The sequence below is a fragment of the Chanodichthys erythropterus genome, chromosome 7 (genome assembly GCF_024489055.1).
Source record: "Chanodichthys erythropterus isolate Z2021 chromosome 7, ASM2448905v1, whole genome shotgun sequence".
In the NCBI taxonomy this organism is placed as follows: domain Eukaryota; kingdom Metazoa; phylum Chordata; class Actinopteri; order Cypriniformes; family Xenocyprididae; genus Chanodichthys; species Chanodichthys erythropterus.
Genome location: NC_090227.1, coordinates 18,359,247 through 18,384,084, shown reverse-complemented (window position 1 = coordinate 18,384,084; position 24,838 = coordinate 18,359,247). Strand labels below are relative to the sequence as shown.

The window sequence follows — 24,838 nt, the reverse complement described above, 5'->3', positions numbered from 1 at the left end:
CCGCCGAGCCAAGTTCTCCAGTCTCCGCCGCCGAGCCAAGTTCTCCAGTCTCCGCCGCCGAGCAAAGTTCTCCAGTCTCCGCCGCCGAGCAAAGTTCTCCAGTCTCCGCCGCCAAACCAGCTCCATGCTCCTCCACCCACACATTGACTTTATTCCTTGGACTCCTCAATATGATCCTAAACCTCTCCAAGTATTTTTTGGGGGGGGGGCCAAGTACCCGTGGGTGGGGTACATGTGGGCGCCACACATGTGGGTGGGCCTCTGACGTGGCCTGCCAAGGCTCCTGACCTCCAGTCTCTGAGACTTTGGTGTTCCGCCGTGGCCTGCCAAGGCTCCTGACCCGCCGTGGCCTGCCAAGGCTCCTGACCCGCCGTGGCCTGCCAAGGCTCCAGACCCGCCATGGCTCATGGATCCGCCCTGGAGACCTCCACTCCAGTCCACTCATCCCCCGGCACCTGCATGAGGTCTTCAGGGCGCCCGCCCCCCCTCCCGGTTATTCTATTTACGGCGCGAGGACGCGCCTACCGGGAGGGGGAGGTACTGTTACAGATCCCTTGTCTTCCTGGACTCCATATCCCATGATCCTCCTGTTTCATCACCTGCACTCACTTCCCTCGTCAGCTCCTCATCATCACAGATCACCTGCACCTGGACTCTATTGTCAGCACTCCCCATATATTGCACTCACTCCCTGCACTCCTTGTCCGTTTTCTGTTGTGTTAAGGTTATGTTTGGTGTTCCTGTCTCTGTTTATTAAAGTACTCAACTTTGTTGTGGAAATCCGTATCAGCCTCATCTCTACACCAGCGTACCGTAACATAAATACTCTAAGATTTTTATTTATTTGTCTAATGATGTCTGACTTCGCCAGTTGGAGATCACTAAAATTAACATTAAAGAGGTGTGTGAACTTGCAAGTATGATGTCAGACACTGTAATTTGTTCTGGACCCCTTCCTGTTCGTCAGAGTGATGAGATACTTAGATGATCATCATGCAGATTATCATCATTATCAGATGATTACATTACTTTAAATGTGTCCACGTCTCAAGGTTACTGTAGCATCTGGAGCGATCAAACACAATTGTAAAAAGCAATCACCCATGCAGGCCCCATAAGTTCTGGCTCCCCCACTGAACGCTATTACCCCATCTGCATCATGTGCTCTTTGCACACATTTTAAAGACATTTAGGAGACAGGCCACTAGAACCAGACATTGCCTATAAACTGGATTCTTTGCCATTAATTCATTGACAACCTCATCTAAATGAATGAACATGCATTTCCCCAGTACATCGTGTCTATTATTACTGTTTGTATGTTGTTCTTTCTTATGTTGTATAGTGTTAGGCATGCCTGAAAGTTGGAACTATGAGATAATGCATTTCATCTAGGTGATGTTTACTATCAAATTACTCCTTGTTTAATGACTCACATGTTGGTGGACATCGAAATATCATAGAATGCATTGTATGTTTGTTATATTTATCAGAGTATAAATGGACACAAACCTACAAACCCAGGCAAATGAACTCACTTTCAAACAAATGAAATCCCCCACCCGAGAATTGCACCTTTCTCATTGGTCAAGCCAAGATTTGAAGGTGTCGACTGTCTGGAGAGTTCGAAAGCCGCCACAAAAATCACACTCAGTTAAGTTGGTTTTTAGTGCTTCTTGACTTCTAGTTCTTCGCTTTGTTACTGTTGATACAACGAGGGCCACCGGCCCGGGCCGGGCTGGTAGGTCTTCATTTCACTTCAAGCCATGCACAACTGCAGCGACCACAATAGAGTCAAATTAGCAGCGCAACGTTTGTCTTCATTTTCTTCATCAACACCGAAGATATTGATTACAACTTCCACGCCAGCAGACCAAACCATCAAGGATTTTCTCCTGAGCCTGCAGATCCAGACAGTTAAGGCATTTGCAAGTATCGTTTGAACACTAAATGGCAATTTAGTATTAAGATTGTGAACCCCTTTTAACAAAGGTGCTTCCTAGTATTGAAACTGACGGTTCATCCAGCAATTGTTAATTTACTCTTTCCATTGTTTCATTCCCCTGTTATGACGTGGTTCAAATTCATTTTCCACTCTCTCACTGCGTGAATGGTATGTTTGTGTTTGTTAGTTTAGTTATGTGTTTGTGATTTAGTTAAATAAAACTTGTGTGCACACTCTAGCAAGTTGATTCTGGTCTGCTTATAAAACCAATGTCCCTGATAACGATTCGATGACAGCTACGTGCTAAGAAAGCAATATTTTGTGGCCACGGAAAATATCCTTTCTATCTAGTTTATAGACAATTAATACTGAGTGTTCGCTGGCCGAACAGACTAATTGATCGTAATATTAATTCAGCTACATTAACACTCTCGGGTCGGCGGTCACGCCGGCATGATCACCGCGTTTTTTTTTTCTAACCAGTGTGAAAGAGACTCAAAATACTCTGTCAATGTTGCACATAAAATTAAGAGTTATACACCATTTTAATCTGTGGAATATCTTCTTTTATTTGTGTACACCCAGAGTAACAACAAAATGTTGTGCTTTTTGTAAAATAAAGAAAACTAACATGATGCACGATTTCTCGTCTCCCTCTGAACGAAGTCCAATCTGATAGTTCTCAGAAAATGAAATGTAACTTAGTGAATACGAATGACAAAAAAATTTGACTTCTGTCTAAAAAAAACGTTGAAATGTCAGGTTTTAAATCGTGTAAGTCAAATCGAAAACAAACATTCTGTGTTTATGTAATCTGTATGAAAAGAGAGCCATGTCAGAAATCCGTGATTCAGCACATTATCCACTAATGCGGCCACGCCCACAGAGCGAGCGCTATTCAGACGCAAATTCTGAGTCAATGCATGCATTCATCATCTCAATCGTGGATTTATTGTCTTGAAAAGTGTTTTGAATAGCCATAGTTAGCGATCTCTGGCCTCTGTTAGTTCAGTTATTTCCTGGATTGCCTATTCTTCTTTAGTGCTCAGGCATTTGTGGACTAAAGGTGTACAGAGCGCCCTCCGGCTGCAAAGTATGAATTCAAAACACAGTATCCAGCACTCATAGTAATGACTATAAATCCTGAATAAATATTACTCCTCTGTATAGAAAATTGACAAACATATGAGAATCCATCAGTATTTCTACAAATGTGCATGCTTTTAAGCTAAAAACCTATATGAAATGCCATAGAGGTAACATAATTGTTTAGACACTTTGCATCACAGAAATACATTATATTTTAGAGAATATAATGGAATACCATTATTTTAAATTGTAGTAATATTTCACAGTATTGCTATTTTTTCTGTATGTTTGATTTACACCATGATGAGATTTGAATCATGATTACAGAGGGTTTTTTCACAGCCTACCTGACTGAAAGAGCTCATTTTTATGCAGCTCATTAGAGCTCTTTATGGAATTCTTTTGTCTTCTCAGGTGAGAATCATCCATTATTCATGATGATTCATGCCTCCATGCATACTGTGTTTCTTGACCAAAGATGTTTTAGAAAATTTAAATCTCTCTATTGTTTTATATGAACAAGCAGGCAGCATAATTTTTACCTCATTTTGAAGCAAAAACTCTAGTCTACAACCTCAAATACCCAGAAGTCTTGTGAACAAAGATTTAATATATATGTTTTGGCTTTATTTCAGTGACTTATGTTTTTTGTTTTTTCAATAACCACACATAAACGTTATTCCTTCAAAAACAAAAACATGTACATACATGTACCTTACATATTATTGTAGCCTAGTTTGTGCTGAATACAGTGTAATGACACTTTTTCCATTAATATGTTTATGAACAACTGAAAAAAGCACAAATGTCAGGGCATGTCAAAACTTCTCCAAGGCCCCAAAAATCCTTAGACCCCTGAGTGTTAAGTTAATTTGATTAACTGATTCAAATATTTATAATTAATCATAACGAGTTATGACTAATTATTAATATTGCCCCTTTTGAGCTAATAAATAAATATCATTACAGTTACTATTATCAACTATTGTCGTACTATTATCACAATCATTGTCGTAATCATACTCTAGATCTAATATTGTCACATGGAATCGATATTGATGTAGTTGAAATTCTGCAGCAGAGCGATGACATCTCAGATCATTATCTAGTCTTGTGTATACTACATTTAGCAAAGGCTTCAAAACTGCCTCCCTGCCACAAATATGGTAGAACTATCATATCTACCACTAAAGAATGCTTTATAAATAATCTTCCTGATCAGTTTCATCTCCTTAGTATACCAGATAGCTTAGAAGAACTCGATGTTACAAAAGAAACTATTGAATCTCTCTTTTCCAGCACATAAAACGCTGTTGCTCCTTTGCGTTTAAAGAAGAATAAGAAAATTAGTCCAACGCAGTGGTACAACAAGCACACTCGGGCCCTTAAGAGAGCAGCCAGAAAAATGAATTGCAGCTGATAGAAAACAAAACTAGAGGTTTTTCACATTTCGTGGGGAAAAAAAAAAACACATTTTTTGCTAGATCTACTTATTTTTCAAATCTCTTAGAAGAAAACAAACACAACCCTAGGTATTTATTTGATACAGTGGCTAAATTAATGAGAAATAAAGCTTCAACTTCTGATGTTTCCAAACAGCACAACAATAATGACTTTATTAACTTCTTTACTTGCAAGATTGATAATATTAGAAAGAAAATTATAACCATGCAACAGTCTAATATAGTATCGCGTCAGACAAATTCCATTCATTCGCTGCTATAGGAGAGGAAGAGAAAACTCATTATATTATAAAAATGAACAACATGTATGTTAGAACCTATACCGATTAAGCTATTGAAAGAGATGCTTCCAGAGGTCATAGATCCTCTTCTTAATATCATTAATTCATCTTTATCACTAGGATATGTACTGAAAACGTTTAAGCTGGCTATTATTAACCCTCTGGAGTCTGAGGCTGATTTGGGGCTTGGAGAAGTGTTGACATGCCCTGACATTTGTGCTTTTTTCAGTTGTTCATAAACATATAAATGACAAAAGTGTCATTACACTGTATTCAGCACAAACTAGGCTACAATAATATGTGAGGAACATGTATGTACATGTTTGTATTTTTGAAGGAATAATGTTTATGCGTGGTTATTGAAAAAAAACTTAAGTCACTGAAATAAAGCCAAAAAAAGTATATTAAATCTGTGTTCACAAGACTTTTGGGTATTGGAGGTTGTAGACTAGAGTTTTTGCTTCAGAATTATGTAAAAATTATGCTGCCTACTCCTTCATATAAAACAATATATTGATTTAGTTTTTGTAAGACACTTTTTGTCAAGAAACACAGTATACGTGGAGGCGTGAATCTGCATGAATAATGGGCCATTTACACCTGAGAAGACAAAAGAATCACATAATAATGACCTGAAATGACTTGCATATTAATGAGGTCTTTCAGTCAGGTAGGCTGTGAAAAAAACCCTCTGGCCTTGAGTCTTTCACGGAGGAGCTCCGGGAGCATAAGAGGAGCGACGACCGTGAAGGACGAGAGAGGACCAGGCCTGGAATTTATTTTATGTTTTATTATGTTTGTGTGGCCGGCATACGTCCGCGAGGGTCTGTCGGCATTACTTTCGTTTTGTATTTGTTTATTTTGGTATTAAAGTTTTGTTGAATGTTCGCCGGTTCCCGCCTCCTTCTTCCCATATTTACGAACTACGTTACATCTTGATCTGCCTGCATTGACACCACTGTATGCAAACTGAACTGAGCTGGACAATGACATCACTGTTTTCTCCAGAGCTGCTGTATAGATAAATGAATAAATGAATAACTAATTATTTTTACAATGGAATGAATCAATACTGAACTTACTTAAGCTGGACAATGACACTATTTTCTTCTAGAGCTGCTGTACAGCCACAATTATGTTCCCTCTATCACTGTAAAGCTGTTTTAACACAATCTGCTTTGTAAAAAGCACTATATAAATAAATGTGACTTGACTTGACATACAGCTCTGTAGAGTCTGCTTCCACATATGTTACAGCACACTTTAAAGGGTTAGTTCACCCAAAAATGTATTACTTACCCTCATGTTGTTCTACACCCATAAGACCTTTGTTAATCTTTGGAACACAAATTAAGATATTTTAGTTGAAGATTCTGAGCATTATGAATCAGTGTATCGAATCATGATTCAGATCGTGTGTCAAACTGCCAAACGGCTGAAATCACGTGACTTTGGCACTCCGAACAGCAGATTCAACACGCTGATTAATTTATGCTCCGATGCTTCCTGAAGCAGTGTTTTGAAATCGGCCATCACTATATAAGTTGTTATTTTTTTTTGTTTTTTGGCCCACCAAAAATATTCTCGTCACTTTATAATATTAATATTGAACCACTGTACTCACATGAACTGATTTAAATATGTTTTTAGTACATTTAGGGATCTTGAGAGAGGAAATGTCATTGCTCCCTATGAAGGCCTCACGGAGCCATCGGATTTCAACTAAAATATCTTAATTTGTGTTCCGAAGATTAATGAAGGTCTTACGGATGTGGAAAGGCATGAGGGCAAGTAATAAATGACAGAATTTTCATTTTTGGGTGAACTAACCGTTTAAGTCTTACAGAATCTTGCAAGTGCTTTGGCCAAGACACACAAAACATCATGCCATTTTCATCAATTTGTTTTTTCTAGAAGCAATATTAATGTCTGGACACAGTTCTGTTTGTGTGATGAACTGTCACAGAAAAGGCAGTTCAGTCAGGGCCACATAAGTCAAAAATTACAAGAGACAAACTTTAGTAAATTTGTAATTGCCATATTTTTCTAAAGTTACATTTGGCAGTATGGCTCTGTTCTAAATTCTCTGTCCTTTTCATGAGCTCCATGAAAGCCAAGACCGGGAACAGCAGCAGCTTCTGGGGACAACCTCCCATTTTTTAACTGGGAGAACAGCACAAAATTCCCCTATTGAGAACAGAGCATGCATCAATGACAACAGAATGACACTGATTAAGTTAAACACAAGTTTAAGGAGGAGCTGGGGGAGGAAGTGGGTTGTAAGCAGCGTGCAATGGAAGCAGCCAAGCAAGCAGAGACACGGAAGCTGCGTTTAAGTAATGTGCCTTATTTTACAGTTGCCAATAGAGTCCATAGAAATCGGATCAGCTGATATGGGTGGGGTTGGAATTTGTGAATCCGCTGATAGCGGAGCTTGACTACGAGGCCTGCCTGAACTAATGCAGAATGCTTGATTTCTGTATTCTGGTGGTTTGCAGTACTGCAGCTGATGGCATGTGATGCTTTTTCTGCTTCACTGACTCCATTCTTTAAAATGCTTTGGCTGCATTTGGGAATATTTGTCTTAATCACAGATGTGTGATCCTTTCTCTGAATTTCAGAATCATAACTTCTGAGACCTTCCACTAATTTCTTCAGAGCATACAGAATCATTCACTCAGTTAACAAAGCATTATTGGAAAATGATTCTTACAGCTGAACAAAATAATAGCAATTTTCATTATCATTATTTAAAACAATTATTATATATTATATTATTATGATTTTATATAGATTACTATTACTCTAATAAATTTAGAACAATCTTTTCAGCTATTTAAAAAAAGTCCATTACCATGTATAAAACAATCAAAATTAAGTATTCCAGAGATTAATAATCAGTACGCACCAATACCATAGAGAGTCAAAGTACTGTGCTGTATACATATAAAATAGGTCTTAATCAAAAGTATGAATTTTGAACTTTATCAGTATATAAATGTATAGGTAACACTTCACAATAAGGTTAATTTGTTAACATTAATTAATGTATTAACTAACATGATCTAACCATGAGCAATACATTTGTTACTGTATTTGTTAATCTTTGTTAACGTTAGTTAATAAAAATACAGCTCTTCATAGTTTGTTCATGTTAGTTCACAGTGCATTAACTGTTAACAAATACAACTCTTGATTTTAATAATGTATTAGTAAATGTTAAAATTAACATTAACAAAGATTAATAAATGCTGTAGAAATGCAGTTCATTATTAGTTCATTTCAACTACTGAACCGTGTTGTAAAGTGTCACCAAAGTATATGTGTAGTAGAAATATGTGAACTGCACAAAGTGTGTACATGATGTACATGCTATCATGTTTTACTTCCCCAAATAAATATGACACAAAAACAACAAGCAATTTCAACTGGTTCCACAAGATTTAAATTAACATAATAAAGTGTGGTCTGCTGACATCTGCCTCAAAAATTTAGGTAAACAGTACATACAGTACCTGTCAAAAGTTTGGAAACATTACAATGTTTTTGAAAAAAGTCTCTTATGCTCACCAAAGCTGTATTTATTTAATAAAAAATACAGTAAAACAGTAATATTGCAAAATATCATTATAAATTAAAACAACTATTCTGTTTTCAAATACTTCAAAATGTAATTTATGATGGCAAAGCTGAATTTTCAGTATCATTCCTTCAGCCTTGAGTGTCACATGATCCTTCATAAATCATTCTAACATGCTGATTTGGTGCTCAAGAAACATTTATTATTATTATTATTAATTACTAACAATGTTGAAAACAGTTGTGCTGCTTAACATTTTTGTGGAAATGGTGTTATTTTTAGGATTCTTTGATGAATAGAATGTTCAATGTATTTATCTGCATTTATTACATTTATTAAAGCATTTATTAAATATAAATCTTTTGTAACATTACTTCACTGTTAGTTTTGATCAATTTAAAACATCCTTGATATATGAAAGTATTAATTTCTCTTTTGTTTTAATCTTACCACAAATGTTTGAATGGTTGCATTGTTTCCACAAACATGTTAAGCAGCAAAAACTGTTTTCATCATTAGTAATAATAAGACAAATTGGTAATAATTGAGCAACAAAAAACAACAACAGCATATTAGAATTATTTCTAGAAGATCAAGTGACATTGAAGACTGGAGTAATGATGCTGAAAATTCAGCTTTGTCATAGAAGTAATATATTACATTTTTACATTTATTGAAATAGAAAATAGTTATTTTAAATTGTAATCATTTAAATTTGATTAAATAAATGCAGCCCCGGTGAGCATAAGAGACTTCTTTCAAAAATGTAAAAAAAAAAAAAAAAAAAAAAAGCTTCCAAACTTTTGACAGGCACTACGTATAAACAGACCACATAAACAAACAAATAATAACAATAATAATAACAGCAGGAGCTTTAAATGATAGAATATATTGTTTATAAAATAATAATAATAATAATAATAATAATAATAATAAACATTTAAATGTAACAATCAACTGATTACTCCAGAAACATTGCCAAGTAGATAAATGTTCAATAATGAAAATAAGGTTATGTTTGGACTAACCTGCATAGATATCACAGCACAGCATTCTGACACATACAACAGTTTAGAGATGTTACTGAGAATATCAAATATGCCAACTCAAGAGGTAGACTGAGTCTTTGCTTTTTTGTAAATGTGCATATTTGCTGCTTGATCCAGGAAGTGACATAACAGTCACCACTTCTGTCTTCTGGTTCCAATTCACTGTTCCCTCTCATAGTCTCACATCCCTTTACAATTGATCGTCTCAAAGGCATAATGTTTAAATGACTTGGCAAACATTCATTTTTTCATTCTTTTACATTTTCCAAATAAAATATAATAATATATACAGTAGTGCCTTGCAAATATATTTATATATTCCTTTTTTCACATTTTGTTCTGTTGCAGACTTGCAAGGCAAAATGTTCTCTTTAAGCTGTAGAAACTGTAAAATGGTGCTACAATGATCATATAAAGGCTAATATTGCCCACAACCCATTGCGCATTGGGCGAGGATTCAGTTCAGAACTACAAACACGAGTAAAAAGTGTTAAAAAACTACAAAACATGGCGGATACGCGCGATCGACGCTGAGAGGTTTGAGTGACTAATAATCAGTTTAACCTGATAGAAAATATATATTTAATGTTACCCGTATTATTTTTCATCTACAAATACCAATGTGGACTTTTATAAAGATCCGAATGGCCATTAACTTTTAAATGCATCATTATGTATTAATATGAGGAGAGTTCTCCACATGAAAGACTCGCGACTGCAGATCAACGTGCTGCATTTCTCTCCGATACGGTAGGAAATTAACTAAATGAAATGTGGAGGATGTAAGATGATTGACAGGCCAGTTTACGGTGACAGGATGCAACAGAGAGAAAAGACGCGATTGTATGACGTGATAGTATGTCCCAAAGCTTGTCTACTCTTTTGCGACACACTCAAAAGTAAGTACTTTTTGTTCACAGACAGAGTACATACTTTTAGGGCGTAGTATAAGTAGGCGAATTGGAACGCAGCACAGGACTATTATCAAATATGAAGTTTGGGCAGATTGGACATTGTATGCCTAAGTTACAACAACTTCCTGTTTCGTGGCATAATCGCATAATTTAGCACTTAGCCAAGTGTTGCATGATTTAACGTGTTTCTAGCATGTTTGGTACTTCATAACATATTTAAATGTGTTTCTAGGAGTGAATTACAGTGTAAAGCATGCCATGCGTTCTGCAAGTGAACGGCGCCTTGTGGTGCCATCACATAGGGGCACAAAATCACTCTCACGGACCTTCTCCGGGACTGTTCCTGGCTGGTGGAATGACCTACCACGCTCTATCCGAGCAGCTGAGTCTCTAGCCATTTTCAAAAAAATGCTAAAGACGTATTTTTTTCATCAGCACTTGACCCAGTAGTAGTAGCACTTACCTTGACTAATATTCTTCTCCTATCTGTGTATTTATTTACAAAAAAATAAAAAATAAAAAATCTCTATGAGCACTTTACTGACATAACTGTGACTTCACTCAGCACTTACATACTGTTGTTCTCATGTTGATTTGATTGATTCTACTACTCTCATTTGTAAGTCGCTTTGGATAAAAGCGTCTGCTAAATGACTAAATGTAAATTTCCTGTTGTCAGCAGGTGGCGCTACGATTAACTGAATATTGGCATATAGATGTCTTTAGGCCAGGACTCTTATCACACATGTGAAGTTTGGGGCACATTGGACACTGTATGCCTAAGTTACAACAGCTTCCTCTTTCATGGCAAAACATCAAACTTTGTCAGTCCGCCACAAACACGCTCTTCAGTGAAAACTCAAGATCTTTGCAATTTAACATTGTTAAGGCCTTAAGATTAGACTGACCAAATATGATGTTGATCTGGTTAAGTCCCTATGAGGAGTTAATCACAGTGTAAAACATGTAATTTCCTGTTGCCCACAAGTGGCACAATGACTGTAACTGAATATTGCCACTAATGGAGCTACGATCAACTTAGGCTTACGATGCTTTTGGGAAACGCAGCCCAGGACTTTAATAAAACGTGAAGTTTGGGGCAGATCGCACATTGTATGCCTGAGTTACAATAACTTCCTGTTTCATGAACTTTGTCAGGCCGCAATTGACACGCCTTCAGCGTGTCCTAGAGATTTTATCAGATAAACATCATATTTGGTCAGTCTAATCTAAAGGCCTTTTCAATATTAAATTGTGAAGATCTAGACTTTAGACTTTTCCGTGGCGGCCTGTCAAAGTTTGATGTTTCGCCATGAAATAGGAAGTTGTTATAGCTTCGGCATACAGTGTCCGATCTGCCCCAAACTTCACATGTTTGAAGACATCTACATGGCAATATTCAGTTACAGTCATAGCGCCACCTGCGGGCAACAGGAAATGACAAGTTTTACACTGTGATTAACTCCTCATAGTTTTAACCAGAACAACATCATATTTGGTCGTCAACGTCTGGATGTGCACATCTGAATCATCAGACTAGGTAAGCAAGCAAGAACAATAGCGAAAAATGGCAGATGGAGCGATAATAACTGACATGATCCATGATATCATGATATTTTTAGTGATATTTGTAAACTGTCTTTCTAAATGTTTCGTTAGCATTTTGCTAATGTACTGTTACATGTGGTTAAAGTTACCATAGTTTCTGACTGTATTCACGGAGACAAGAGCCATCGCTATTTTCATTTTTAAACACTTGAAGTCTGTATAATGCATAAACACAACTTCATTCTTTAGAAATCTCTCCAACAGTGTAGCATTAGCCGTTAGCCATGGACCACAGCCTCAAATTCATTCAGAATAAAATGTAAACAATATAACAGTATACAATACCAAAGACTATAGAATAACACTTTGACAATACTCACATAATCCGGCACATGCATGCAGTGTGCATAATGAACACTTTGTAAAGGTCCATTTTGAGGGTTATATTAGCGGTGTAAACTTTGTTTATGCACGGTTTAAGGCAAGCGCGAGCTCCGTGGGCGGAGAGTGTGAGCATTTAAAGGGGCTGCAACCCTGAATCGGCGCATTTCTAATTATGCCCAAAAATAGGCAGTTAAAAAAAAAATGTAAAAAAAAAAAAAAAAATCTATGGGGTATTTTGAGCTGAAACTTCACAGACACATTCAGGGGACACCTTAGACTTTTATTACATCTTGTAAAAAAAAACGTTCAATGGCACCTTTAAATTGCAAAGATCTTGAGTTTTCGCTGCGGCCTGACAAAGTCTGATGTTTCGCCATGAAAGAGGAAACTGTTGTAACTCAGGCATACAGTGTCCGATCGGCCCCAAATTTCACATGTGTGATAAGAGTCCTGGTCTAAAGACATCTATATGCCAATATCCCGATAGTCATAGCGCCACCTGCTGACAACAGGAAATGGCATGCTTTGCACTGTAATTCACTACTCCCAGAAACACATTTAAATATGCCATGAAGTACCAAACATGCTAGAAACACGTTAAATCATGCAACACTTGGCTAAGTGCTAAAGTATGCGATTAATGCCACGAAACAGGAAGTTGCTCTAACTCAGGCATACAATGTCAGATCTGCTCCAAATTTCACGTTTGCTGCCGCACTGTTTGAACTAGAGCTCCGTCGAGCTGATTCCTAATTGCTTGTTTTTGTCTCTCAAAATCAAACTTATAACGTATCACTCTTTCTTTTTCGGCGGGGGAACACATCCCCACCAATATTTTACATAAAAAAACATACGAGCCACATCCCCTGCGACGAGGATCATCGTGTCCGGACCGCTTCCGATGTACCGACGAGGACATGAAAGGTTCAGTAGATTATTTGCTTTAAATGAATGGTTGATGTCTTGGTGTAATGAACAGAAGCTGCTCTTTATAAATAATTGGAATCTTTTCTGGGAGCGACCTAGGCTCTTCCGTGCTGATGGACTGCACCCCAGCAGAATCGGAGCTGATCTTCTGTCGGAGAACATCTCCAAGATGCTCCGCACCGTATGACTAGAAAGTCAAACCTCAAATCACAGTCTGTGTTCTGCCCATTTAATTGATAGAAATGTGAGTGTAGTACAGTCTATAGAAACTGTGTCTATTCCCCGAATAGTGAGGTCTAACAATAAAAATAAAGGATCTAGAAAAAATCTGATCGTGATCACACCAGAAATTCGCAAAATTACTGAACAAAAACAATTTCTAAAGCTAGGGCTACTAAACATTAGATCACTGACACCTAAGGCAGTTATTATAAATGAAATGATCACAGTTAATAGTTTTGATTTAATTTGCTTTACTGAAACATGGCTTAAACCAAATGATTATTTCGGTCTTAATGAGTCTTGTCCACCTGGCTACTGTTATAAAAATAAATGCTGTCTGATTGGCCGTGGCGTAGGTGTTGCAACAATCTATAGAGGTAATCTTAATGTTACTCAGAGAACAAACTATAGGTTTAATTCATTTGAAATTCTTATGCTAAATATTACACTCTCAGATATAAGTAAAAAGTCGCTACTATCTCTAGCCTTGGCTACCGTATATAGACCGCCAGGGCCTTACGCTGATTTCCTAAAAGAGTTTGCAGATTTTCTCTCAGACCTATTAGTCAATGTCGATAAAGCATTAATTGTTGGAGATTTTAACATACACGTAGATAATCCAAATGATGCGTTAGGAGCTGCGTTTACAGATTTATTAAATTCATTTGGGGTCAAGCAAAACGTCACCGGACCAACACATCGTCTTAATCATACACTCGATTTAATTATATCACATGGAACCGATCCAACCGATATAGATATCATTCCACAAAGTGATGAAGTCACTGATCACTACATGGTAACATGCGTACTGCATACTGATGATATTTGTCAAATTGCTCCGCAATATCGACTAGGCAGAACAATTCTCCCGACAACTATAGATAAATTCACAAATAACCTGCCTGATCTGTCTCAACTGCTCATCGTACCTAAACACACAAATGATCTCGAGAAAATGACTAGCAGCATGTGCACCATTTTCACTAGTACATTAGATACTGTTGCACCAATGAGATTAAAAAAGGTTAGAGAGAAAAATACTGTACCTTGGTACAACAGTATTACTCGCTCTATCAAAAAAGAAACTCGCAATCTAGAACGCAAATGGAGACAAAACAACAACATGTTTACTAGATCCAATACCCACTAAACTACTGAAAGAATTGTTACCTGTAGCAGAAGAGCCTCTTCTCAATATTATCAACTCGTCTTTATCTCTAGGTCACGTCCCACGACCGTTCAAGCTAGCAGTTATTAAGCCTCTCATTAAGAAACCACAATTAGATCCAAATGTATTAGCAAATTACAGACCCATCTCAAATCTTCCATTTATGTCTAAAATACTAGAAAAAGTAGTGTCGGTCCAATTGTGCTCCTTCTTGCAAAAAAACGCTATCTATGATAAATTTCAGTCAGGATTCAGATCTCATCATAGCACAGAAACTGCGCTCGTTAAAATTACAAACGATTTACTTCTAGCTTCTGACCAGGGCTGTGTCTCAATACTAGTGTTACTTGATCTCAGTGCTGCGTTTGACACTATAGATCATAAAATACTCCTAGATCGACTACAAAATTACACTGGTATTCAGGGCCAGGCATTGCGGTGGTTTAGATCGTATCTATCAGACCGTCACAATTTTGTTTATATAAACGGGGAAAAATCTAAGATCACGATAGTAAACTATGGAGTGCTGCAAGGATCAGTGTTAGGCCCTCTGCTATTTTCAATATACATGCTGCCACTCAGCAATATTATAAGAAAACATGGAATTAGTTTCCACTGCTATGCCGATGATACTCAATTATATATTTCAACACAACCAGATGAAATCTCTAAATTATCCAATCTGACAGAATGTATTAAAGAAGTAAAACATTGGATGACTAGTAATTTTCTTCTATTAAATTCAGATAAGACTGAAGTATTACTTATTGGGCCAAAAACCTGTACACAGAATCTCTCAGACTACAATCTGCATTTAGAAGGATGTACTGTTACTCCATCTTCGACAGTTAAAGACCTGGGTGTTATATTAGACAGCAACTTGTCCTTTGAAAATCATATTTCATATGTTACAAAAACAGCCTTCTTCCACCACAGAAACATTGCTAAGATACGGAATATGTTATCTATTTCTGATGCAGAAAAGTTAGTTCATGCTTTCATGACGTCTCGACTAGATTACTGTAATGCATTATTAGCTGCTCAATAAATAAGCTACAATTAGTACAAAATGCAGCTGATAGAGTTCTTACCAGGTCAAGAAAATATGATCATATAACACCAATTTTATCATCTCTACAATGGTTACCTATTAAGTTCCGTATTGATTATAAAGTATTGCTAATGACCTATAAGGCTCTAAATGGTTTAGCTCCTGTGTACTTAACTGATCTTCTGTCACCCTACAATCCTTCACGCTCTTTAAGATCACAAAACTCTAGACTTCTGGTTGTACCTAGGATAGCTAAGTCAACTAAAGGAGGGAGAGCATTTTCACATTTGGCTCCGAAACTCTGGAATATGTTCGGGGCTCAGACTCGCTCACCCAGTTTAAATCTAGATTAAAGACACATCTCTTTAGCCAAGCATTCACATAATGCATCTCATATCAGATCAATTGCACATGACTATCTTTGCTTAATGTTAAGAACAGCAGCTACGCTAATTACTATCCATTTGCTTTTCTTTTCTGTTTTGCCTCGGGACACCCGTCCCGAGGTGACTAGAGAGTACTTCAGCTTCAGTTTGGATCCAGCCTCTTAAGAAGACCTCAGATGACCAACACCTATGAAGAGACGGCGCCAACTCCTGCGAGGACTTCAGAAGACGCAATCATCTGGATCAACATGCACATTGCACATTTCTATATCCTAATTATTGTTAATGTAATTCATTTTTCAGGAGCTCATTGCTTCTACGTTCAGTTAAACTGCTAACAGTGATTGTAAATGAATTGCCTAAATTATTACATTATTGCTAACTGCATTCTTTAAATTGTAAGGTTGACATGCATTCTCTGTAAAGCTGCTTTGAAATGATATGTATCGTGAAAAGCGCTATACAAATAAATGTGAATTGAATTTAAGTGAATTGATAATAGTCCTGGTCTGAAGACATCTACATGGCAATATTCAGTAATAGTCAAAGCACCACCTGTTGGCAGCAGGAAGTGTGGCACGTCGAAATGCCATATTTCTCCTGTATTTACTCGCTTACATGCATGTCCCCCACTATTCACTGTTTTCATAAGGCCACGGGGTGGTGGTGGCCCCAGGTGCAAGGGCTCTTTCATCACTGCTTGCAGGTTTAATTATATATGAATTTTTGAATTTTTAAAAATCACAGCTTTATCATGGTCTTCAGTCAGAAATGACCGACCTTAGGAAATTAATAGGAATCGGACAAAAAAACGAAAATACAGAGAATTTTTGTGTTCATAATCGACAAATGGGCCACAATACTGAAAAAAAAGTACACAATAGTGAAAGGATGACACTATAAAACATCAAGAATATGATATAGACATATACAGTTTTAAGAATATGTGAAATCCATTCAATAATTCAGTCATAATGCAGAAATAGCTCACAGCAGTGAAGGGGTGACACTCTAAAACATCAAGGCTGTGAAATAAACACACCCATTCACACTCACACCTATGAACTGCACGGCTATACGCTTGTATTTCTTTTTAGGAGCATCTGTGCTCATAATTTAAAAAAATTAGGAGTACAGTCAAAAATTTAGGAGCACCTTCTGATCAATGACAGAAATTAAAATTCTAATTTTGAGGCAATATTTGACCGTTTAAAATGACTTGCCGGGGCTTTTTTTAAAAAAAAAAACCTTTGTAAGGGTATTTTTCTAACCTTATTAAATGTCATCTTTTATGTCAAATTCTTGAATTTATATTTAAGAGTTAGAATAATAAGACACAATCAGGAAAAATAAGTTACCAATCAAATGAAATCAGTATTATCAAAATTCATCTTTGCACTGCAGAGGTGGCACAGGAGAACAAAAAATTTAGGTATATTTACAGACTGATTAATGAGGCTCAGAAGTGGCATGAATGCATTTAAATTAATGATAATGTTATGAGAATAAAGTTTTAAATAGAAGGTTTTGAATATGGAAATATTGCATTATTTAAATGAATGAAATGACACTTTAAAAATTAAACTAAAACTGCCAGTAGGAGGCATCAAGTCACTGTCTTTGTCACTGAATCATTCATTCAATCAATTCATTCAAACAGCTGATTCATTCAGGAACAAAGCAAGCGACTGTCTTTATGAATGGGTCATTGAATCACTGACTCACTAGATTTGTTGGAAAGTGCAGATTCATTCATAAATGAAACACCTGTGGCTGTGTTTGCTCTGAGATTTGCAGCGGTTCAGCTGTGATTTTGCTTGGAAATATTTTCGTTGAGAAAATCTGACAATACTGCTCCTAAAATGTAAATCACTTAATATTAACTTAATGTTTATTGATTTGTTGTATAAAACCAATATCACATTTGTAAATTCCCTTTTTAATCATTAAAAAGCTGTCACTCTTCTCAGTTCATCGCGATCAAACTTCCCTTAAAATCAATGAAGTTGTCTACACTGCACAATTAATCTCTTTTACATCGTGGCTGTACTTTAAAGTAAAGTAAATTAATGGCAAATGTTTTTGAAATAAAAAGCTTGTTGAATTGCACTAATTGAAAAAAAATGCATTACATTAGCTGTGCTTGCATTTTTGTGGGCTGAAATTCAACATGGTCGTATATTTAAGCTGTGAATATTTCAATTAAAAATATTTCACACACATTTCCATTATTAAAAATTCAATAGTTTATATTCACCTTTCGAATTTGAATTCCAGCATTGTAGCAGAGCATGTGAGTGAAGCGGAGCGGTGTGATGCTCCGCTACGTTTTCCGCTCTATGGACGTGGGCTCCACTCAGTCGCTCAACCGCCCAAGCAAGCGCTCCGTTAATATTCCGCTCACGCTCGCCGAGTCGCCGTAAACCAATTCTCGCTCAGATCCTGCTCCGACATAAAATTGCTTTAGTAGGCCTAATTGTTTACTGTTTGTACCGAAATTCATGAATAATTGTATAAAATTATTCATGCTGAGTTGCTGATAAATAGCAATTATCATGTTTCAAAATGAAATTCTTACATTCTTCTTAATTTTATTAATCGTATTAATTAAAATGTAGGCCTATTAAATGTATTAATCTAATTTAACCTTAGCAAACATACCTAAAATCCAAAAACTGAAAAAGTGTATTTGATTTTCATTAACTTTTATTTCCGTGAAAATAGGCTAGCTGCCATTGTTGTGCAATAGGGTTAGTTAAAACAAACGCACACACACGAGATGAAATATGCGTAGATCTTTACAAAACACAATTTGATTATAAAGCCTGTGAGAAGCATAAACAAGATAAAATGCACTTAAGGAATGCTTAGTTTATGAACTGACGTCGATGAAAGAAACACTTTCTAGTGTCAAGTTAAAATAGACCATAACTGCGGGGAACTGTGGTCTATTAAAACGTCTCTTGATGTTTACTGGATTTTAGAATTCACTTTAAGAAACATTAGCTTGGACAAAGTGTCAGGTTTCAGGCTCATTCGGTGTGCCCGGGAAAGCAATCCAGCGGCAGAAAACACTCGCTCAGCACTGGAAGAACCACTGGGGATGCTGAAGATTTTTCGGGCGACCTTGGCTAGTTGAGGGAGGGATCCAGCACTGATTTTCCAATATGCTAGTACGTCTTCCTGTGGACTTTTTCTCATTGAGCCCAGGTACTCCTCCATCTGACCTATGGCGGTGTCAGCTACACTGGAGTTACTTTCATATGAGCCGAAAATGCGTACCTTCTTTGGAACGCTTCTGGCCTCTGTGACTTTGTCTACACTATTGTATTCTGCCTCCTTCACCAACATTTCGCGAATCTCTGCGAGTCGATTGCTAACTGTACCATCTCTAATGATCCATTCTGTTTTGAAACGCGGATCTAATACAGCCGCCAACACAAGGTGCTTGTCAGAATAGAATCTGTTAAAAAATCTGTTGACTGACAGTGTCTCCGCAAATGCACGAATGGGTAGGGGGAGGGTCTCAGGCAGACTGGACAAAAGCTGTTTAATTTCCATAACAGCTGGAAGAATCATGCCCAGGTTTCCAAGCTCTTTTTGCATAGCATTAGTAAGTTCTGCCAGAGGTGATAGCACCTCAGTCAGGGCTTGGAGCTGAAGTACGTCATTTATGGTCAGCTTACTGTTCTCAGGAATAGTCAGCTTATTTTGAAATTGCTAGTCTCTTTCAAACATTTTAATTACAGATTCAATCATGCGCAGCTGACTGCTCCATCTGGTGATACATGCTTGAGTGGGACGCACACCCAGTTTATCAGCTTCCTCTGTGTTTAGGGTGCTCTTCCTGACAGCTTTTACAAGTTTTGCCGTTCGTGTGATGACATTGCCCACATCGGCATGGCTGTTTATTGCATCCTTTAGGGCGAGCTGCAGTAAATGGATAGGGCATTGCATATGGAGATTGTTTTCGGTGATATATGTAGCGGTCACGTTCTCAATGATCTGCAAAAAATTTGGCTGGAATGGGGAAGGCTGATTATCCACTGTGTCACCTTCCTCTCGGTCCTCTTCCTCTCCCTCCTCTTCTACTGCACTTTCCTCAAACCCTGGGAGGTTGAAAGCCTTTATCTTGTTACTGGCGCTGTCGGTGACCACCCTGACAACGTGTTTTTTTAAATTCCAGTGTTGTAAAACACCTTCCTATTTCTGAAAAATACTCTCAGCTGTGTGGTGTCCTATAAGATGTTCACAGGACAGCAACACAGTGTGACCATTGAACACTTCATCAACGAAACTTGCCACAACACCTAGAAAGCTGTGTCCTCTTCTGTTTGTCCATATGTCTAGCGTAAGCGCGAAGCCATCTCCTAACTGCAACAGCTCCCTAAGTCTGCCTTCCATCTCACTAAGAGCATTTGGCATCAGTGTATCACGCACTGTATTGTAGCATGGAGTGGTGTATCCGGGCTGGGCAATGCTGACAAAATGACGCATACCCTCTCGTTCACCTTTTGTCAGAGGTTCATAATCCAAGTAAACCATCTTAAAAAATGCGTCATCTAATTCTTTCTTCCGCACATTTGACACGGAGAACATGTAAAGAACAAATTTGCGTGCGTTATTAGATTATAAATTACTGTTGCCTATATCTAGCCTAGGTCTACTTGTTGGTTCGGGTCAGTTTTTTTTATTTTATTTTTTAATAATATTTTAATAGGCCTAAGTAATGTGGCTAATCTTCTGTACTCTGTAGTTCTGTATTTAGGCCTATATACAGCTGTGAGTTTAGGTCTACAGTTTAACTGATATTATTTAATAACTAGCTACGGAGCTCGAATATAATTCGAATTAAAAATGCGTTTCTACAACGTCACCAGGTTTTATTATTTTAATTAATTTATTATTATTTATTAATTTTAAGCAATAATGATTTTAATAAGTAATTACGAAATATAATGATTCGTTCCACGATTTACTAAAACTAGGTAGGCTAACGAACGAATTAATTCAAAATATTTAAAAGAAAAATGGGCTTAATTATTTATTTCTAACATTGTTTTTCGAGAGGTCACGTTTTTATAACATAGGGCTGTATTTTATTATGCTTAATATCTTTCATAACTAATTAAATAACTAAACGATAATATAATAAATAAATCTATTTCATGTTAAGCATAGATTAATCCTTTTAAACTAATTAAGTAATTTAATACTTAATTCGTGGCCATAATTTAGACTAAACGAAAAAAAAAAAAATCTTAATTCGTCGCTTTAATGTAGGCCAGTCCTAGCATAAAACAGAATAGCCTATTCTAAATTCGTGGCCGTGATTTTGTCTGCATGTTATGATCGGGGCTCCGTACAACCGAATATAGCTAACCTTAGCCTACCTGTTTATTCGTTTTTTATGGTATGTAACTAGTTCACCTTTTGCTGCACCATGTTTGCGTAGCACATCCTCGTGCTTTCTGGCAATGTGCCGCTTCAGATTCCAATATGAATCTTTACTAACTTTAACAGCGTCCCCGCACTCCCTCTCAGTTTCTTCTCCCTGCTCATTCTTAACTTTGATTTTTACTTTACATATATGTATAAGGCTTGCAACTTCGTTGAAACAATATCTGAACTCCATAACTGCTCTACTATTCTCGACCTCTACAGATTCTCGCTCTCGAACAAGCAAATCACCAAAGGGCATTCTGGGTTGAGCGAGCGGCGCTGAGCGTATTGAGCGAGCGGAGCGGAATCTTCAGAAAGGCGCTCTGAGCTCTTAAGGAAATATTACCGCTCCGCTCCCCGCTCCGCTCACATGCTCTGCATTATATATATATAAGGGCTGTCAAAATAACGCGTTAATTTCGATGAATTAATCTGAGAAAAAATAACGTGTTAAAAAAAATAACGCAGATTAATCCATCCCGTATTGACCTTTGAACCTGGAGCCATTCTCGTGCGCGCGAGCTCTCTGTCTTCATTGTAAGCACTGTCTTTGCTCTCTGTCTACCTCACACATAATAATCTAAATCAACTGACACAATGCTAAAAGTTTGTAAGACCGAATCCATGTTTCACGAGGTGCATTCGGAGAATGTTTTTCCTGAATAAACGCTGGGTGTGAATAGTGCTCAAAAGAATGTCACCTCATCTTCTCTGACAGGCACCCTGCACGTGCAGCTGACATATTCCACACTTTCAGTAAACAAAAAGAAAATCCTATCCAGTGGTGAAGTGTTTTCTGTGTTAACAAATCTTTTGCGATATCCTAATAACAGTCGCGATTCGCACGCAACGCGTCAACGTCCGCCAATGTCCAATTCGCGACCTAATGACTCATTTGAACAGATTCATTTTAATGAATCATGACAACAACTGTCCACCGTCCACACGGTCTATAATGAATCATTTACTCGAACAACTCTGAAATGAGAACATAAGTGTGCTTACCCCATTTAGCAAGAGTGGTTAGTAAAATTAGCCTTAATTAATCCACAATATTTTCAGGTTATTTAAATGTCAATCTGTAGTAAATTAGGCCTACCTATAAAATCAGTTAGTTTAGACTGGAGTGAGGTGAAACCAGAACAAAGCAAGTTGTTGTTAGCTAGGTGCATTCGATTGTATATGGTAGAAAATTATATTATTAGTTAATATAACTTCTAAATGCTACTTTACTTCTCAGGTTTAGCAAAAAAGCATCTTCTCTTACAAAGCTAGAAAATCACTTTTTTTTTTTTTTTTTGCAAAGAGGGCAAGAAAGAATTACAGTGAGAGTGACGGGCTTGCAGATCACGTGGGTAGGACACTTTTTACTGTTTGTGTGGATGACCATGTCTGTCACCACCGAAGACCATTTTTGACCCAGGAAAAACCCTGCATTGATTCATTTGAATTGAAATATTTAATACTTTCACAGCAAAATTAATGAATGTAATTAAAATGTAAAAAAAAATGTAATTAATTAGATTAAAATTTTTTAATCAATTGACAGCCCTAATATATATATATATATATATATATATATATATATATATATATATATATATATATATATATATATATATATATATATATATATATATATATATAATATAATATATATGGAAAAAATTAAGAGACCAATCCAAGTTCAGAAATCAATGTTAAGTGGTCTCTTAATTTTTTCCATAGCTGTATATATATATATATATATATATATATATATATATATATATATATATATATATATATATATATATATATATATATATATATATATATATATATATATATATGGTTGGTCCATTGTAAGTAGGATTGAGGGCAGGGCTGGTATGTCTTCCCTACTGGTGGCCCCCATTCACAATAACCTAGAGGGTAACACTTTATTTAAAGGGTCCAGAATAATGCATTATTAAGCATTAATTTATTATTAATTTGTTCACAATTAAGCATTGGTTAATAGTGAACACATTAGTAATTAATGATTAACTTTATATTTTCAGGGTCGTGAATTATGCATTAGTTAAGCATAAATAAACTAGTAATTAATGATTTACTTGTTCACAATAAGCGTTACATTAGTTAAGCATGGACACAATAGTAATTAATGATTAACTTAACATATAGTAGGACATATTAGCCATTATTTACAAATTCTTAAACATTTGAAAGATACATATTTATGCTATAAATAAACAAAAATAACCTAGTAATTAATGATTAACTGAATGTACAATAAATGACTTTTAGTCATTATCTACAACTTAATGAGCCATATATTATTTTTGTGTAGTAATGTTATTATATTTCTGTGCCATTCTATTAAGTTAACTGAACAATAAGCTAGTAATTATGTTTCATTACTGATGGTTTTGCAGTTATTAAATTGCTAAATTAGTATAAAGACAATTTGACCCCCAAAATGAAAGGTATATCCACATTAATTATGGCACTTATTGAGTGATATTCAAGTTTGCTGAGCACAATAAGACAATAATTAAGGTCAAACTGCCATTAATACAGTACTAATAAAGGCAACTTGACCCCCTATTCTAAAGTGAAAGCTAAATTCTCATTAATTATGGCACTTATTGAGTGATATTCAGGTTTATTGATGAGAATAAGCCAATAATCAAGGTTAAACTGCCATTAATACAGTAATAATAAAGGCAATTTGATCCCCTATTCTAAAGTGAAAGCTAAATCCTCATTAATTATGGCACTTATTGAGTGATATTCTCATCAATAAATTTGAATAAGCCAATAATTAAGGCTAAGCGGCCATTACTAAGACAATTACTAAGAAACAGGCGAAAGCCATTGGCTGGATCCCAAATGGCACCCTAAACCCTCACAGTCATCCTGTAAGTCCACACTTTCATGACGTAATGCCGCTTTGACTGCCGGGTAAAGTCCTCTGCGTAGCTCGCGAACTTGTGGGCTCAGCTGAAGTGCACATCGAGGGCGCATGGCAGCCGCAAAGTGGGCGCTCGCGAGCACCCTTCTGAAACCTAAAATGATGAATGGGACACCATACAGTCTCGTGGACTAAACGGACACGCGCACGCGGCAGCCATTTAAAGTCCACAAGACCGAAAGTGCATAGAAGTGTGCCATATGTGATTCAGCCAATGAGCGTTGATATCACTGCCATAAAACGCGTTGTGTTAAGTTTTTTGAGGCGGCAATGGGCGGGCTCAGCTGAAGTGTGCATAGCGGCCACAAAGTGGGCGCTCGCGAGCACCCATCTGAAACCTAAAATGATGAATGGGACACCCTACAGTCTCATGGACTGAACGGACACGCGCATGCGGCAGCCATTGTAAGTCCACACAACCAAAAGTGCA

The 24,838-nt window shown here is 36.8% G+C and overlaps 1 protein-coding gene across 11 annotated transcripts in view; it reads right to left on the bottom strand.

Annotated features, from left to right (window-relative positions):
• The window catches only part of def8 (differentially expressed in FDCP 8 homolog), a 219,163-nt gene that overhangs the window by 173,602 nt on the left and 20,723 nt on the right, over positions 1–24,838 (bottom strand). For 4 of the 11 annotated variants that reach the window (XR_010895482.1, XR_010895483.1, XM_067389841.1 and 1 more), the window contains exon 3: positions 6,078–6,114. The exons of 4 other annotated variants lie outside the window; for them this stretch is intronic. Coding sequence is in view for 4 of the 7 variants with exons in the window: in XM_067389841.1 (XP_067245942.1) it covers positions 6,078–6,114 (37 nt within the window). In the remaining 3 variants the exon portion in view is untranslated. Of the gene's footprint in view, positions 1–6,077; positions 6,115–9,386; positions 9,514–24,838 lie in introns of those variants that run through there. 3 more of the 11 variants (XM_067389843.1, XM_067389845.1, XM_067389850.1) reach the window with 3 other exon arrangements.